At 40.0% G+C, this 15945-nt stretch overlaps 1 protein-coding gene across 2 annotated transcripts in view; it reads right to left on the bottom strand.

The window, feature by feature from the left end:
- The window catches only part of ATP10B (ATPase phospholipid transporting 10B (putative)), an 81342-nt gene extending 65908 nt beyond the window's left edge, over positions 1-15434 (bottom strand). Inside the window, exons 1-2 of one of the 2 annotated variants that reach the window (XM_048492258.1) lie at positions 15157-15434; positions 13033-13227 (exon numbers count right to left, since the gene is read on the bottom strand). In XM_048492258.1, coding sequence (XP_048348215.1) covers positions 13033-13227; positions 15157-15434 — 473 coding nt within the window. Of the gene's footprint in view, positions 1-9369; positions 9942-13032; positions 13228-15156 lie in introns of those variants that run through there. The other variant, XM_048492257.1, reaches the window with a different exon arrangement.
- Between the last annotated feature and the right edge of the window lie 511 nt (positions 15435-15945).

Here is a 15945-nt window from a genome sequence, read left to right as displayed (position 1 = left end):
TTAATTCACTGCTGGGAGTGATTTGAATGTCACAGCAAGTCTGTTACTATCATTCTGTGAAATATCTATTCCCTTTAGGGCTGAACTCTGGTTAGCTCCAGGTATGGAAGCTGCTGAGACAAACTGAACAAGAAGACGCCACCGGCCCCTCAGACAGAAATTCCACCTGATCCTAAGCAAATGACCATACAAATCACTTGGGTTTCTGTTGCTGTGAATTGAATAATAGTTGTTTATTAGCCAAGAAACATTAAAGGAAAGGAACAGGATTATTAATACTAAATAACATTTTACTTGACTTAGGAGTCATACAATGCACACTGCAATGGGATACAATATAAAAAGATAGGGGTGGGGAAACCAAGCAGAATCAGGAAAACTCCCCAGCCAAGGAAACTATTCAGAACACTGATCTTGTCCCATTTCCTCTCCTTCTGCTGCTGCCCTCTGGGGGAAAAAAAGGAAACAGGAGAAAAGGGGCAGATTGGACAGTTGAAATGACCCTGGAGATTAATTCCAGACTGGCCCCACCCAAGATTGAAAGTAGAGATCAAAGGGCACAGAACTGCCTAGATCTTTTGGGAGCAATCTTCAGCAGGCTGTTTCATGAGGCAAGTCTCATTTTATGCAATGAGGCTTATTCCCAGTTTTCTTTCCCCATGTCATACATGTTTTTTGAAAATTTGAGCATATAACATGAATTAATTCCAATATCTCATAGCCCCATAGCATACATTTTAATGGGAATCACAACTACTTTCTTTCTTTACAAACATTTTTTCCAAGTGTATAGCTATGTCTGCAGACTGCGAATTCATGCATTGGATTAAGTAGATTCTAGCTATAAAAGCTAAAATTACAATTCATGTAATTTCATGGTGGCATACCACTGCTTTTTAGTTTTGGCAAAACAAACATGACTGCCCCTCTAGAATCTACCTCTTCTAATCACTCAGTTTGAGGCAAGATTTCAACGTAGGCTGAGTTTCTGATGAAAAACATTTCTGGGCATGACCAAATTGGTGGACTCCACACACATAAATATAACGTCTTTAGGACATTATAAAAAGATCTGTTTTGGCATTTGGTGTTCCCACAGCATGGGAGAGCACAAGTGTTATCACTTGTTACCAGCCAAAACAGATCTTTTTCCCCCACCTGCTGCTCAGAGCTCTTGCCAGTTTCACAGTGATGTGCATCATTTTGTGTGCTGCAGTAGATTCTCTGTGGAGATTCCCCATGGAGGTTTCCTCTGCTTGCAGCTCATCTCTTTGCTATTTCACTGTAAAAAGTAGATGAATAAAGTCTGCTTAGCCTAGCTATTCCTTGCATGTGTCATTTCCCTTTTTTTTGTTTTGAGGGAGATGTCTACGAAGCTACGCCAACATGATTAGAGAAGCTGCAATATGTGCATATTTGTGTCCCTGTAGCTTTGCAGACATCCCCCTCAACAAAGGGGGGAAAAAGAGGAAAAAACGACACGTGCATGGGATTGCTAGGCTAATCAAACTGTATTCATCTACTTTTTACAGTGAAATAGCAAATGGATGAGCTGCAAGTAGAGGGAACCTCCGTAGGGAATCTCCATGGAGAATCTGCTGCAGCACACAAAATGGAGGGTATGAGCAGCAGAAACGAAAGTAAGAGGTTTGGATGGGAAAAATAAAGCATTTCCAGCTTGCTGGCATTCGCTCAGGCAAGAATCGTCTTCAACCCAGATTGGGGTGGGTGGTGGGTGGGGAAGATCACTAGTTTAGTGATTTTGGAAAAACCCGGGTTGAGAGGAATATAACAGGTTGAACTAGTTTTGGGGGAAAGAGCTGTGTGAAATTCTTCACCAAAATGCTATTTATAACATCCTAAAGATGTTATATTTGTCTTTCCCTAAGCACTGAAAAAATGCACTCTCCTTTCTTCTGCCACACATTAATAATTCGGCAGCATACTTAAAGATGCAGAGGAAGCAGTGGTATCACTGAATTATATATTTAAACTCCTCTGTAAAAATGAGTATAGGTTAGCTACATGTGGAGTTGCCAATTTCCAGGTGGTGGCTGGAGATCTCCTGCTATTACAAGTAATCTCCAGGCGACAGAAATCAATTCTCCTAGAGAAAATGGCCACTATTATTACCATACCACTCCTGTGCGCTAATGTAACAGGGGGGGGGGGGTTGCTTCTCTCAGGAGTCTTAGGTTAGCTTGCGTTGCTTCAGACTAGTAAGGTGATATTGGTTCTGCAGAGAGGCCTTCTCTAGCAACGCCATGTTACCTAAGGTATGGTTTTTCAGTGCTCATGCTCTCAGTCTGTCTGTCATGTCAGCACATTTTCACAGCTCCCCAACTTCACGGAAGAAAGTGTTCCCAAAAAGACACAGTATCCTAGCTGAATAAAATACCCATTTCAGCCACAAGACAATTGCTGATGCCATTCCCTTCCTGATTGTCTTAACCCAAAAATTCTCCCTCTGGTAACTAATGTCTTGTGACCACCTTACAGAACTCCATTGTTTTCTCAACAACATCCACCCAGAATTCTCCCAAAGGCTGACCCACCAGCCCCTAAAGGTAGTCCTGCCACTCCCCAAGGTGAAGTTTTACCATAAAAGTCTACCCCCAGAAACCTTTGTTCCAGCCCCATTGACATCTTTCCGTCTCTGTTGCTGTGCCTAATACATTGCATCCCCCCTGGAACCAGATGCTGGTCATTTGGCTCTGGACCCTGGATCTTCTTCACTTCACTGTCAGGTTGTATCACCCATCTGCCCCATATCCTATTTCTATTCCAAAATTTATTTTTCCAACCTATCTATAACTTAGGAACTCTCTCTGTGTGTTTGCTGAATTGAATCAGATGCTTGTGTAACCCCTTCTCTGAACCATAAAAATGGTCGAATTTGTATCGCATTCCTCTCTGTGGATTTTCTTCTGAGAGTTTCTCCCCATATACACAGGTATTAAAGATCTCCTACCCAAGCCTCTTGCAACATTTTAAAAGCAGTCTGCTCTGAGCTAATTTCCCCACTATTCTGAGAGTCTGTCTCCACCTTGGGTAACACTTTGGAAAGTGGACGGTATCACATTATACTCCACTGAAGTCCCTCCTCTCCCCAACACCACCCACCCTAGGCTCCGTGACCAAAATTTCCAGGAATTTCATAATTCAAAGCTAGCAGTTCTAACTACACGCCATGCACCTTCCACAAGAATAAAACAAGAGGCTTGCTGGATCACACTAAATGTCTCTGTAGTCCAGTGGTGCATTACTCATTCTGGCCAGCCAGGTGCTTCTGAGAATCCCACCAGCAGGGGGCTAGTAATAAAACTTATGCGGGGCATATGTTTGTCATTCTTTTTAGCAGTAACTGCACCTACATGGAGGTTGGTCTCCATTTCCCCTTTCAAGCTGGAATTCTGTTTCTTGGAGCATCCACATGATGTTGTGCTCTAAGACACCATTTTTCCATCTATGCCACTGGAAGGCTTTCTCAGAGCTTTTAAAGAAATTAGCCGCTGTTATAGTGGTGCACCTGTGACTGATTTTAAAAAGCCTTTAGAGGTATGGCAGGGAAAATGACAGCTGATAGAAGGAAGGGCACAGAAAACTCCTATGTAGAAATCAGTGGCAATGAATGCAAAATGAAAAATCTTCAATATGTGGATGTAGACAGTATGGGATTTAGTAACAGGAAACCATGTGCATCTCTGTGTGTGCACAAACACATACACATGTCTGTAATGTGAATATGAAAAGTTGATATGAAAAGTTAAACGTTTTAAAAGTTAAACTTTCAAAAAAATGATTGATTTGCATTCAGTCCTGTTTCTTTTTGTATGACATTTAAGAAATGGAACACATCATCTCTAGCAACATTTTTGAGAACAGCTCCTGAACCCAACCTCAGGAGATATAGAGTGCCTTTCAGTTCTCAACCATTGTAAAGAGCTGACTGGTTTCATAAAAGGATTATTCTTAATGACATGATATTTAACTACACTACTCCGATATAAACCAAGCTATCTGCTGCTGTTCTAGATTTACACCAGGGTTTTGTTGCCATTAGAAGAGACTATCTTTGGAACCAACTGATCATAGGTGCATAGATTCTAACTTGTTCTCTTTATTAGAGCTTTATTAAAATAATCTCCACTTTAGGTTACATTAGGGATGTAACAGTGATGTATTGATCCTTTTCTGCCTGCTCGAAAAGTCTGACTTCTTTTTTCTTCATTCCTGCTCAAATTTGCTTTATACATTATTGAGAGAGTTGATATTTTGAATAAAGATTCCTATAAGACTACATAAATGTTGGATTAGCTAACTGAAGTATTTATCGGCAGCATGTGCCACAGAGAATAGTTAGCAGCTGCTTATTGATTGCCAATGCAAAAATATTATGTATTATTAATAATATATTAATACCACCCCAATCAACAGAACAATTCCCTTAAAACAAACAATGAGAAAATGGAAGTGGAATGATCTCACCCCAATGTTAATATCATTAAGGGTTCCAGTTTCACTTTCAGATAGTCCTGCATCTTCCCAATGAATCCTTGGGAGTAGTTCAAGAGCACCACATAAGCATTACATCCAGATATGGCTCTGACTTTCACCCTGCTCACCTCTCATCTGTCTAGTGCAGTTTACAGGCTTCAGGTTAACTGTTTTTCTCAGCCTAGCCTACCTTGGCAAATTTCTAAGCAGAACATTCGGTTTGCAGTTGAATTCTGCAAAATAGCGCTTATATCTACCTATGACCTGCCACAACCCCCCAAAGCACTGAAATATTTACAAAAAGAGTCCAAGCTACTTGGGTTGTTCACTCCAGCTTATGCTGCAAATCTATGCAATGCATAGCACTACTTTGTCCTTTCACAAATATGTCCCATAAGATACATGCAGTATACCTCTGTAAAACAGCCTCAGTATTTATAGATACCATTCAATTCCCAATTTACACTCCATTATTTGGAAAAGCAGCATAAGGGCAATGCTTTGAAGTAAGTGCATTTCAGTTCAATCAGGAAATCCATGTTACATGAAATGACTATTTCTTAAGCTTTAAGCCTTGGGACACAATCATGTTACACAGCCCAGTCAAGACAAACAGCTTTGCTGGGTACAAATTCTCAGCTGTGTGGTTAGGGAAATTTGTAGTCTTGCCAGGTGACAAGGCCTTTCCACACAACTTTACTCCTGTCACAGCTGCTGAGGCAAAGAAAGCCCCCAAATTCAATAAGGACGAAACCAGCAGTGTTCTTCTTCCCTTCAATTTACTTCCTTCTTGAGGATCTGTAGTGTCACTTAGTTGCTCTCTGATCAAAGTTCATAGTAACTGCCTTTGTCCTCATTGCTATCTAAACAGAAATCCTTCATAAATCTAAGCAATCCCAACAAGAGCAAACAGAAATTAAACTAATTTACACAATAAAGGAAGTGAACATGTTATAATTTCTTGGGTTAAAGAACCATAATGTTATCTTTGCCTTAGTAGGAACTGACTCAAGAGGACAAGAAGTAGAACCCAGAAATGAGAGTTTAGAAAAAAAAAGAAAATATTGTAGCCGAAAGATACTTTTGCCAGAGGAAATGGTTTTAACTAGAATGAAACTAAGAAACTGGGAATAAAAAGAAGGAGATAGAGAGGAGTTTATGGGAAAGAGATTTGGTAAAGAGTGACAAAAGAAACTAATTATTTCACCCCCAACATCTCCAGGAATTTCCCAACTGAAAGTCGGCAACCTAGTTATTGTGAGGACGGAAGAGCAGTTATAAGTAAAATAAAATAGTTTATTGAAAATTATGGTCTTTTCACAAGACTCATTTATAGTGTCTCTTGCTACCAAATGCTGTGCTTTTTCTGTGAATTCTGCATTTTTTCCCCCTTTTTTGGTTCCAAAAATGTTTTCCCTTCATTTTTCCTCCATTGTTTTCCCAAGTACTTTAACCATGATTTTTTTTCTGATCCATTTACAAGCTAGCTTCCTTTGAGTACATGATCATGTTGAAATGGTCTTTATTTCTCTGTCCCACCAAATACCTGTCTCTTATCTGTGCTCCCTTGCAGTCCTGACGTCTCATTCAGCCATTTTCTCCTCTCCCTCCTCCTCCATTTTCAAAAGGATTTATTTTTTTTCTCCTTGTCATATTGAACTAGTGATGTAACATTGAGGCAGAGAGACAAAGAAGCAAAGTTGATGAAATCAGTTTAGTTAATTTCAAATGCAGCTTGTGATGTTAAGGTTCAGGCAGGGTTGATTAGATAAGCTTCATCAATATCACCTTGAACTAGCTACGTAACACTAGGGTAGGCTGACCAGACGTCCCACTTTTGGTGGGACAGTCCCGCCTTAAAACAATTTGTCCTGCGTCTCGTGGGTTTTTTCAAGTGTCCCAATTTTTGAAGGCTGCCGCACTGCCTTCTGGGGCGCAAGGCAGTGTGGCAGCCTCTTGTGCGCGCGGCCGCAGAAGCGCACTGCCTTCTGGGGTGCTCCCGTTTCCCGCCCTATGACAGGGCAGGAAATGGGAGGGCCCCAGAAAACAGTGCGCTCCTGTGGCTGCCGCCCGCCTACCCACTCATCCCGGTTTACAAAGGTGACCATCTTGTAATTGTTGCATATAATTGAAGACTGCTGCAGTGACAATTATATGTTACTACAGATCAAATGTGGCTGAAAAATGTGGTTCTTTATGGACATGGGGGTGGTAGGCTATGTGTTTCTGTTCCTTCAGGTGCTTGCTCCAGGAATTGTTTCAGCTTCCATTGTGGGTTGGTAGTTCTCTATAGTAGAAATGAAGCCTGAAACATTTTTGAATTGTTGCTTCAAAATGTAACTGCACAGTAACTCTACAGCACCTGCGCAAAAGAAAAAAAGGGGGAGTCTTGTTCTTCTGTGTCACAGATTACATCTGACAACTATCAAGAATAATACATTTCCAGCAGTAGCATCAACTGAAAAGACAAGAGCGGGAATCCAAAATGGGGAGAAGGTGTGTGGAATAATCTCACAAAAAACATTTCCATGACACAAAGTTTGACCACTGGGGAAATCTTTGGTTAAAAAAGCCTATGTATTACAGCATATCATTTACCCAATGAATTTTCCCTTATCTCTTCAGTTGCATTTATTCCAGACATGACTGGAATAACCAATGGTGGTGGGAGGTAATCTGGTGAGGCAGAAAAACAATTCTCTTTTTTTCTTTAATGAATTTGCTTTTGTGTTACTGTGCAAGTGTGTTACATTGAAGCAACAATTCAAAAAAAATGTCTCAGTCTCCATTTCTACCATTGAGAACTATCCATACAAAATGGAAGCAGAAAAAACCTACTGAAGCAGGCACCATTACCTGAAAGAATAAAAACACGTAGCCCCCTCACCCCCCCAAATTAGAGCTTTAGTAATCACATTCTTTACTGTGGTAGTCCCTTGTCATTTTCACTCATTCCTAATTGCAAATACAGTGTATCTTTGCCTTAATGTTACATCGCAAGTGCTATGTGAAATTGACAAAGCTGATCCAATCACTCCTGCTTGTTACTATCTGTGCCTGAATATTAACATTGCAAGCTGAATGTGAAATTGGCTAAAATAATCTAATCTCCCCTCCTTCTCATCTCTGCCTCAGTGTTACATCACTGACATTTAAAAAAATTCCTTTTAAAATGGAGGGCAAAGGGGGAGGAGAAAAAGACTGAAGGGAGATTGGGGAACTACATGGGGCCAGGTGTTTGGTAGGCCAGGTGTTAGGTGGGGTGGAAAAATAAAGAAAATTTCAACATGATCAGATGCCCAAAGGAAGGTGGTTTAGAAATGGACAGAAAAAAAATCACAGTAAAAGTTCTGGAGAAAACAATGGAGAAAAAAAATTAAAGGAAAACATTTCCAAAACCAAATGGAGGAAAAACATGCAGAAGTCGAAAATGTTGTGGCAAGACTAGTTATAAACAACTCATGTTGAAAAGACCATAAACAAAAACCTTTTGGAACAAAACTGTTTTACAAGATTTCCTAAAGGTCAATAGTGAGGATAGTCTGCTAACATACTCTGGCAATTTATTCTAGAGGATCAGGCCAATAACTGAAAAGGCCTATGGCTAGCCCACAAAAAATCAAACACATCTCAAAGGTGGTACAAGAATTAAAAAAAAAACTGCTGGAAGGAGTTTATTTGGCACTCAGGTTCAAAACTGAAGAGATGATTCTTCAGATAAAGCTGAGATGGAGCACATTGTCGATCAGGGACACTGAATCTTTCTTTGTGTGTGAGATGCTTAATCATGTTCTGAACACAGGGAATTTGAACTTAAAGTGTCTGTGCACAGAAACTTGGAACAGCTTTACATAAATTGTAAAGCCATACCTAATAGAAGGCTGATTCCGCATGGGCCAAAAACAGCAGTGTGAAAATGGTGTAAAAACAGTATAAACCCTTTTACACCATTTTAAACCCTTTTACACCATTTTCACACCATTTTCACACTGCTGTTTTTGGCCCATGCGGAATCAGCCGAAGATTGAACCAGCTTGGTGTAGTGGTCAAGAGAGGCAAACTTTGATCTGCTGAACCAGGTTCAATTCCCCACCCCTCCACATGAACCCTGCTGGGTGACCTTGGGCCAGTCACAGTTCTCTCAGAACTCTCTCAGCCTATGCAGAGGCAGGCAGTGGCAAACCACCTCTGAAAATCCTATTGGGTCACCATAAGTCAGCTATGACGTGATGGCACAAAGATGCACACACACAGAGTAGAAAATTTAGAATGATTTTGGATCTAAAATGAACCGTTTCTTCCCAGTTATTTTTTATGCTACATTGTACATCAATTGATAGTCCAACGCTCTCATTAAACAAATTTTCTGGTATGCACACATTTAGGCATGTATTCAAACAAATTATAAGGATGCTTTTCTTATTTAATATTTCAGGGTTTAACTAAAATGCTTCTGGAACATCCCTGAATTGTATCCAACACATTTGTTATGTATTAAAAATAAACATTCCATTTTCCCAACATGTTCAAAACAGTTTACATCAGTAAGAGGTTAGAAAAAAAGGCAACAGCAATAAAAAGAGAAATCAAACATATTAAACAATTTTGAAACCACCGCAGAGCAAAAACTAAAATTAGCAGTTGATTAAACCATCCATAGGAGCAATTGTAAAGCAGCAAATCCCTGGAACACAGTTGGGTAGCAAAGCCAAACAACCAGCTTGATATAACAGAATAAAACTAGATAACAAATTCAAGTCAAAGAAATATTGCCTAAGCAAGTTTTTTTCCTGATGCCTAAACACAAAGAAGGCACCAGGCAAACATCAAGAGGGAGAACGTTTCACATGCACAGAGCACCCAATCATTTACCTGCTGTATACCAGACAGTCCATTCCATTGATTTCCTTGTCCAGCTTGAATCTTCGAAAGTCCTCCCAGGCATCTTTGATGGCTGTGACAGCCATTATAACACAAACTGGGATCACGGATATACCTGGCTCGAAGGCATTGACCACAGGCACAAAATTGAGTGCTGCAATGGCCACAAAATATATATTGGCAAAGCGATGGAATTGCTCAAAGACGTTTTTGGGAATAAAAGACAGGAGTGAATATCTTGTTGTTTTGATTTTGTTGCCGCCATAATGTCTGTTTGGGTTGTCTTTCCACCTGTTGCCTTCAAAAGGCAAGTTAGAAACAACCACTCTTTTGGTTTCTTCTTTCCTCTTTTTCCTCTTCCACCTCCTCATGGGCTCCTCATTACAAGTTGAAGAATCTGAAGTTGCACTCTGGCAGCATGGGCTTCGGAACCAAAGTCTGTCCCTTATGAATTGTATAGAGCACATTTCTTTATCATCTTCCTGCCTCAAAGTCACACTTTAACAGAGCAAGTTTTAGAAAATTCAGGGTTAAGCATTTCAGCTGATTTGCTACATGGTAAAGTGCCGGACGGAGTTTAGCTAAACCTTTCGCTTGCGTGTAATCAACACCTGCCAGAACACAGACGTCACACACTCAGTAGTATCATCCTCCTGTAAACCGGTTCTTCTGTATTTAGTGTGCATGACTCTGGGTCCTAGTGCTTGCTCTTTGTGTTGTTAAGTGAGGAAATTGCTCTGGAGATTTACATCTATGCAGTAACTTTCTGTACAATATTCTGTACATACTGAAAAGCAGAAAACTTTCAGGATCTTCTTAACTCCACTAAAAATAAATGCCAAATTTTCATGCAACACAATTTCATACAAACACAATTTTAAACATGTCTTCATTATAAAAATAAAGCACATTTTCATATTTTTGTTTGTCACTATTCTGTGGGTTTTAATCATAGTGTTACCATGTGAGGTCAGAATACCTGCATAACTTGAGCCATCTTCATACAAACTTGTGCTTGCTTTCCAACAGATTTTCAAAAGGATTTTAACTCTGGCCAAAGCAATTAAATCTAAGTCCTAACAAAATGACCCACATGCGAGTAATAAAGGATCCCTTTGAAGTGGAAAACTGACACTATCAGTTTAGAAGGAATGTTGAGTCTTAACTGTATAAAATCAGAAATATGGTTTATTGAGAGGAATAATATAGTCTCCAGTGAATGATCATATCCCATCTATAAAAGTACTGGAAGCCCATGGAGCAGAGTGGTAAGCTGCAATATTGCAGTCAAAACTCTGCTCAGTTTGATCACACTGGAAGTTGGTTTCAGTAGTCAACTCAAGGTTGACTTAGCGTTTCATCTTTTCAAAGTTAGTAAAACAAGTATGCAGTTTGCTGGGGGTAAAGTTTAGATGTCTGAGGAAGGCAATGGCCAGAGGCCTGTTTTAATTTGCCGTAGTGCAAACCTTGGAGGCAAGCAGGTCTCAACAGCAAGATAAGGATGATAGGGCTGGTGGAAGTAGACAGAAAGGTACACGGGAAACTGAAGATCCCTGGTGAATGTAAACTTTAGTGTTCTACATCTCTGCCTTCTTTTCGCTCTTAAAGGAAAATTCCATAACCTCCAATAGTTTGGTATTAAGAAAGCAGGGGCCCAAGCACAATAACACTCTGCCTGGGTAGAATCTCAATAGGCCCATTTATCTTCTGGGGATAATTTCAGAGAAAAAACCTGTATCAGACAGAGGATAGTTTAGGCTGACACTTCCTACCTATAGGGTGAACTGAACTGGATGCTGAAAGCCTCTTAAGCATCCCCTGCTAAAGATCTGCAAAGTGCTAATATACCCCACCCCCTAGTACCGTGGTGGCGAACCTTTGGCAATCCACATGTTATGGACTACAATTCCCATCAGCCCCTACTAGCATGGTCAATTGGCCATGCTGGCAGAGAACTTGATGGAAATGCCTAACGAATCCATAACATCTGGAGATGCCATAAGGTTTCTCCACTACCTAGTATGTTACTGCTCTCTCTCATGGCAAATATAAATATATGCACATATGAAACTGCCTTATACTGAGTTAGAACACTGGTCCATTTACCTCAGTAATTAGAGTTGCCAGTCTCTAGATGGGCCCTCGAGATTTCCTGGGAGTACAACTGATCTCCAGTCTACAGGTACCAGTCCCCCTGGACAAAATGGCTACTTTGGAAGATAGAGTTTATAGAATTATGTTCTGTTGAGGTCACAAGAACACAAGAAGAACACAAGAACAAGCCAGCTGGATCAGACTGGAGTCCATCTAGTCCAGCACTCTGCTACTTGCAGTGGCCCACCAGGTGCCTTTGGGAGCTCACATGTAGGATGTGAAAGCAATGGACTTCTGCGGCTGTTGCTCCTGAGCACCTGGACTGTTAAGGCATTTGCAATCTCAGATCAAAGAGGATCAAGATTGGTAGCCATAAATCGACTTCTCCTCCATCAATCTGTCCAAGCCCCTTTTAAAGCTATCCAGGTTAGTGGCCATCACCACCTCCTGTGGCAGCATATTCCAAACACCAATCACACATTGCGTGAAGAAGTGTTTCCTTTTATTAGTCCTAATTCTTCCCCCCAGCATTTTCAATGTATGCCCCCTGGTTCTAGTATTGTGAGAAAGAGAGAAAAATTTATCTCTGTCAACATTTTCTATCCCATGCATAATTTTATAGACTTCAATCATATCCCCCCTCAGACGTCTCCTCTCCAAACTAAAGAGTCCCAAACGCTGCAGCCTCTCCTCATAAGGAAGGTGCTCCAGTTCCTCAATCATCCTCGTTGCCCTTCTCTGCACTTTTTCTATCTCTTCAATATCCTTTTGAAGGTCCCTCCTCTCTCCCAAACTTCACCCCCAAATCTCCACAAATGTTTCAGCCTGGAGTTGGCAAGCAACCCTATACAGTATTGTCTACTCTGATTGGTACTGGCTGTCTTGGACCTAATGAGGAGAAACATCTGCCAACCAAATGATAGCTACAACACCATTTCCAAATCTAAAAACAAGAACAGGAAGCCTACAAAACAGAACAGAAAACAGCCTATCTAGTCCTTAGAAGTGTATAACTTTGCTCAGGATTGTACTGTAAATGTTAAAGTAAGTAGTCAAGAGTAGTTGTGAAGGCATGTAAAGAATCTGTGTGAACCAGGAGCAGACCTCTTCTGTTCTGTGAATCTGCCTTGAATTCTGGTTATGAGATGTAAACAAGGCCACATTACAGGAGATGTGTTGTGGCTTTAGACTTTTGTTTGTTACACTGGCTGTGGCTGTAATTTTCCTAAAATAAATTAACAACAACAAAAAAAGATATAGCCACAAAATTGTTCTGTAATAGAATAGGTCAATAGACCAAATAACCCTTCTTTAACACTGCAATGGCTGTCTAAAAAGTTTACCATAAAAATTCATTATGCAGTTCTTGAACTAGCCAAAAGTACATGCATAAAGGTCAGAAGAAAGATATAATATCAATTTTAAATCAACAACATTCTACAGGAAGTTATTCCCAAATTTTTTAATTGTCAAAGTTGTAGTGGAATACAGAGTTAGAGCACAACATAATGAAGAAAAAAATTATTCATTTATGTTGTTCAGAGCAACTTTGTTACTTACTTAATATACACTTTGGTTTTAGAAGAGTTGATCTGCTGATCAAATCTGTGTCTCTTACAATCTTCAATGCCATCTTTAATTGCAATAATCAGAAGCACAGCAGCCAAAGGTAGCACTGTTAGCTCTTTATGGAAGACTTCCAACTGTGGAAACCAGTTGATGATAACCAAAAACAGGAAATACAAATTGGCCAGCCTAAAAAAAGTCACATAATATTAACCAAGCTGTAAATTTAATATGCACATTTTAATTTGCTTCATGTTCTGCATATGAGAGGTAGAGTTGCCAGCCCCAGGGGCAGGCTCAAGAGAGCAGCTGTCCCAGTCATTTACCAAAATCTGGGGAATTACACAACAAACTTGGTAAGCCAGTTTTCCTGAGAACATTGCTTCAGTGCCACCTAATCAATCACTTCTAAATCAAACAGTATGTGGTAACAGCATAATGGGTGTGTGTTCCAGGGAGAAATATCAGAAATATTGAGATTGTTCATTAAGATGGATATTAAGCAGAAATATTTCTGTGAACTTTGGAAGAAAATTTCTTAGCTTTATATTAAGACTGCCAGATTATGAATGTTAGGAATAGCTGAATGAATAGTAGCTGAATGAAGGAGTAGCTGAATGAATAGGTCCCAAAACAGGGCAATTAAAAGCAATAAAACAATTATATAAAACGCTTTAAAGAATGCAAATCGTATTCAGCAGCATGACTAAACTCTATTTAAAACCAGTAATTAAAAAGGAATAGTTATGAGCAGACTCCTACTAGAGGAGTGGAAGCTATCGCAAATTGGTTTTGGCCATCCTTTTGAGCAGCCTAAATTGGGAATCCAATATGGAGGGAACTATCATGAAGGTCCTTGGAACCTTCAAGATAGTCATGGTGTCGTGGTTAGATTGTCAGACTAGCATCAGGTAGACCAGGTAAAAATACCCACTTGTCCATGCAAGGTTGCAGGGTCACCATCCTAACCTACCCACAGGGTTCTTGTGAGGATAAAAAGGACATGAGGAGAACGCTGTAGACAGTTTTGGGTCCCCATTGGAGAGAAAATCAGGGTATAAATCAGAGCCTGTGTGATACAGTGATTAAGAGTGGTGGATTCTAATCTGGAGAACCAGGTTCAGCTTCCCACTCCTCCTCATGAAACTGGGTGACCTTGGGCCAGTCACAGTTCTCTCATAACTCTATCAGTCCACATGGTGGCAGGCAAAGGCAAACCACTTTGAATATCTCTTGCCTTGAAAACCCTATGAGGTTGCTGTAAGTCAGCTTTAACTTGAAAACACCTCCCCCAAGAATAAATTAACCAATCAATTAACAAACTAACATCTCAGCTAGGGAATCCAACAAGTAACGAGAAGGAAGAATTCTTGGTTTTCCCCTTTGATTCCATTTTGAAGTGCCCCTTCTCCACTGATGGATAGGCCTGGTGGCAAAATCTATATATCCAACTCTACTGTGCCCTTACATATACATTCTCTGCTGGTGCTGGGACAGGAAAACTGTTTGGATAGTTTCTAACAGGGCACAACCCCTCCACCAGACTAATTTACATTTCTGTGTTTTCATCAAGATTTGACTTCATATACACAGTGGGTTCAATATGTGAAAACTCATGATACATATATTCACGTCATTAAGGTTACTTAAATAATCCCAGATTAAACTACTAATGCCATTTAAACATAATAAAACCCACAAAACTAATGGTAACAACCATAAAGAGACTAAGCAGAAAAACCAGCAGAAAAACAAAAAGGTGTGCAAAAAAATAAAACTCATTAAAAGCCCTGGGAGAAAATATTTTTTTTGCCTGGTACCTGAAACTCAGTAAGCTTGGTACCAGGTGACATGGAGGGAATTCCAAATTAAAGGTGCCATAGATGAAAACCTGTGTCCCTAGGACGCCTCATAATTTCATCCATGTACTGATTCAAATCTAGCCACTGTGGGTTAGATTTTTGTTAGGATTTCTTTTAAAGCATATGATACAGTTTAGCTTTATTATTCTATCCCTTCATTTTAAATTGTTCTAAAATTCCTATTGCTAAAACTCAAATACATTAAAAATACTGATTTTTGTTGTTTGTTTTGCTGTGCTGTGCTGTGCATACATACCTGTGAAACTGGTGAAAGATGTTCTGGGGTAAAAAGGTCAGCAAAGTGTATTTTGTGGTCTGTATCCCATTTCCAGAATAAAACCGAGAGACTTTGCTGGACTCCTTTTGAAATCTCTCATTACTGGGAAATACAACTCTCCACTTGCTGAAATTGTATTTCTGCCTCTCATAGTCAGAGAACAACAGAGGCACTGACTCCAGCTGGGTCTGAGAGAATCTTTTTACACGCCACAGATGCTGCCAGCGATACAAAGCAGAGTCTACTGACAAAGCCATTCTCACCTAGACAGGATGTCTGGAAAACAAATGCATAACAAGACCTCAGAGTGAGTTCTAGTATGGAAGCAAATACCTTTCTTGCTAGCGAAGGTTTAAAGTAGCAAATTAAACTTCAGTGTACTCCAAAGTGTTTCAGATTTAGTGCTTCCGGGACCAATTACACAGGTGAACAAATGCAATAAAACACTTCAAAACACACACACATTGCTAACTCCTTGAAGGAATAGCTTTACTCTAAAATGTACACAGAGGTTTCTCTAGGTTCACAAACAGTGTTGCAAAGCAACGAACTGAGTCATAATGGCAGATGCAGAAACAACCAAATAAAGGGTATCTACTATGCTGTCAAAATATAGTTTTGTTTGTCACTACAGAATTTCTCATTTTGTTTCCTCAGAGGCGTAGATATCAGGGGAAAGGGGGGTGCGCATTGCACTGGGGGTGCGCCTGGGTGGGGTCGCAAAAAATCAGGTTTGTTTGTGGGTTTTTTGTATTTTTAGTGTTTTTC

This window comes from Sphaerodactylus townsendi, linkage group LG03 (assembly GCF_021028975.2).
Source record: "Sphaerodactylus townsendi isolate TG3544 linkage group LG03, MPM_Stown_v2.3, whole genome shotgun sequence".
Classification (NCBI taxonomy): Eukaryota; Metazoa; Chordata; class Lepidosauria; order Squamata; family Sphaerodactylidae; genus Sphaerodactylus; species Sphaerodactylus townsendi.
This window is presented reverse-complemented; position numbering and strand designations above follow the sequence as displayed.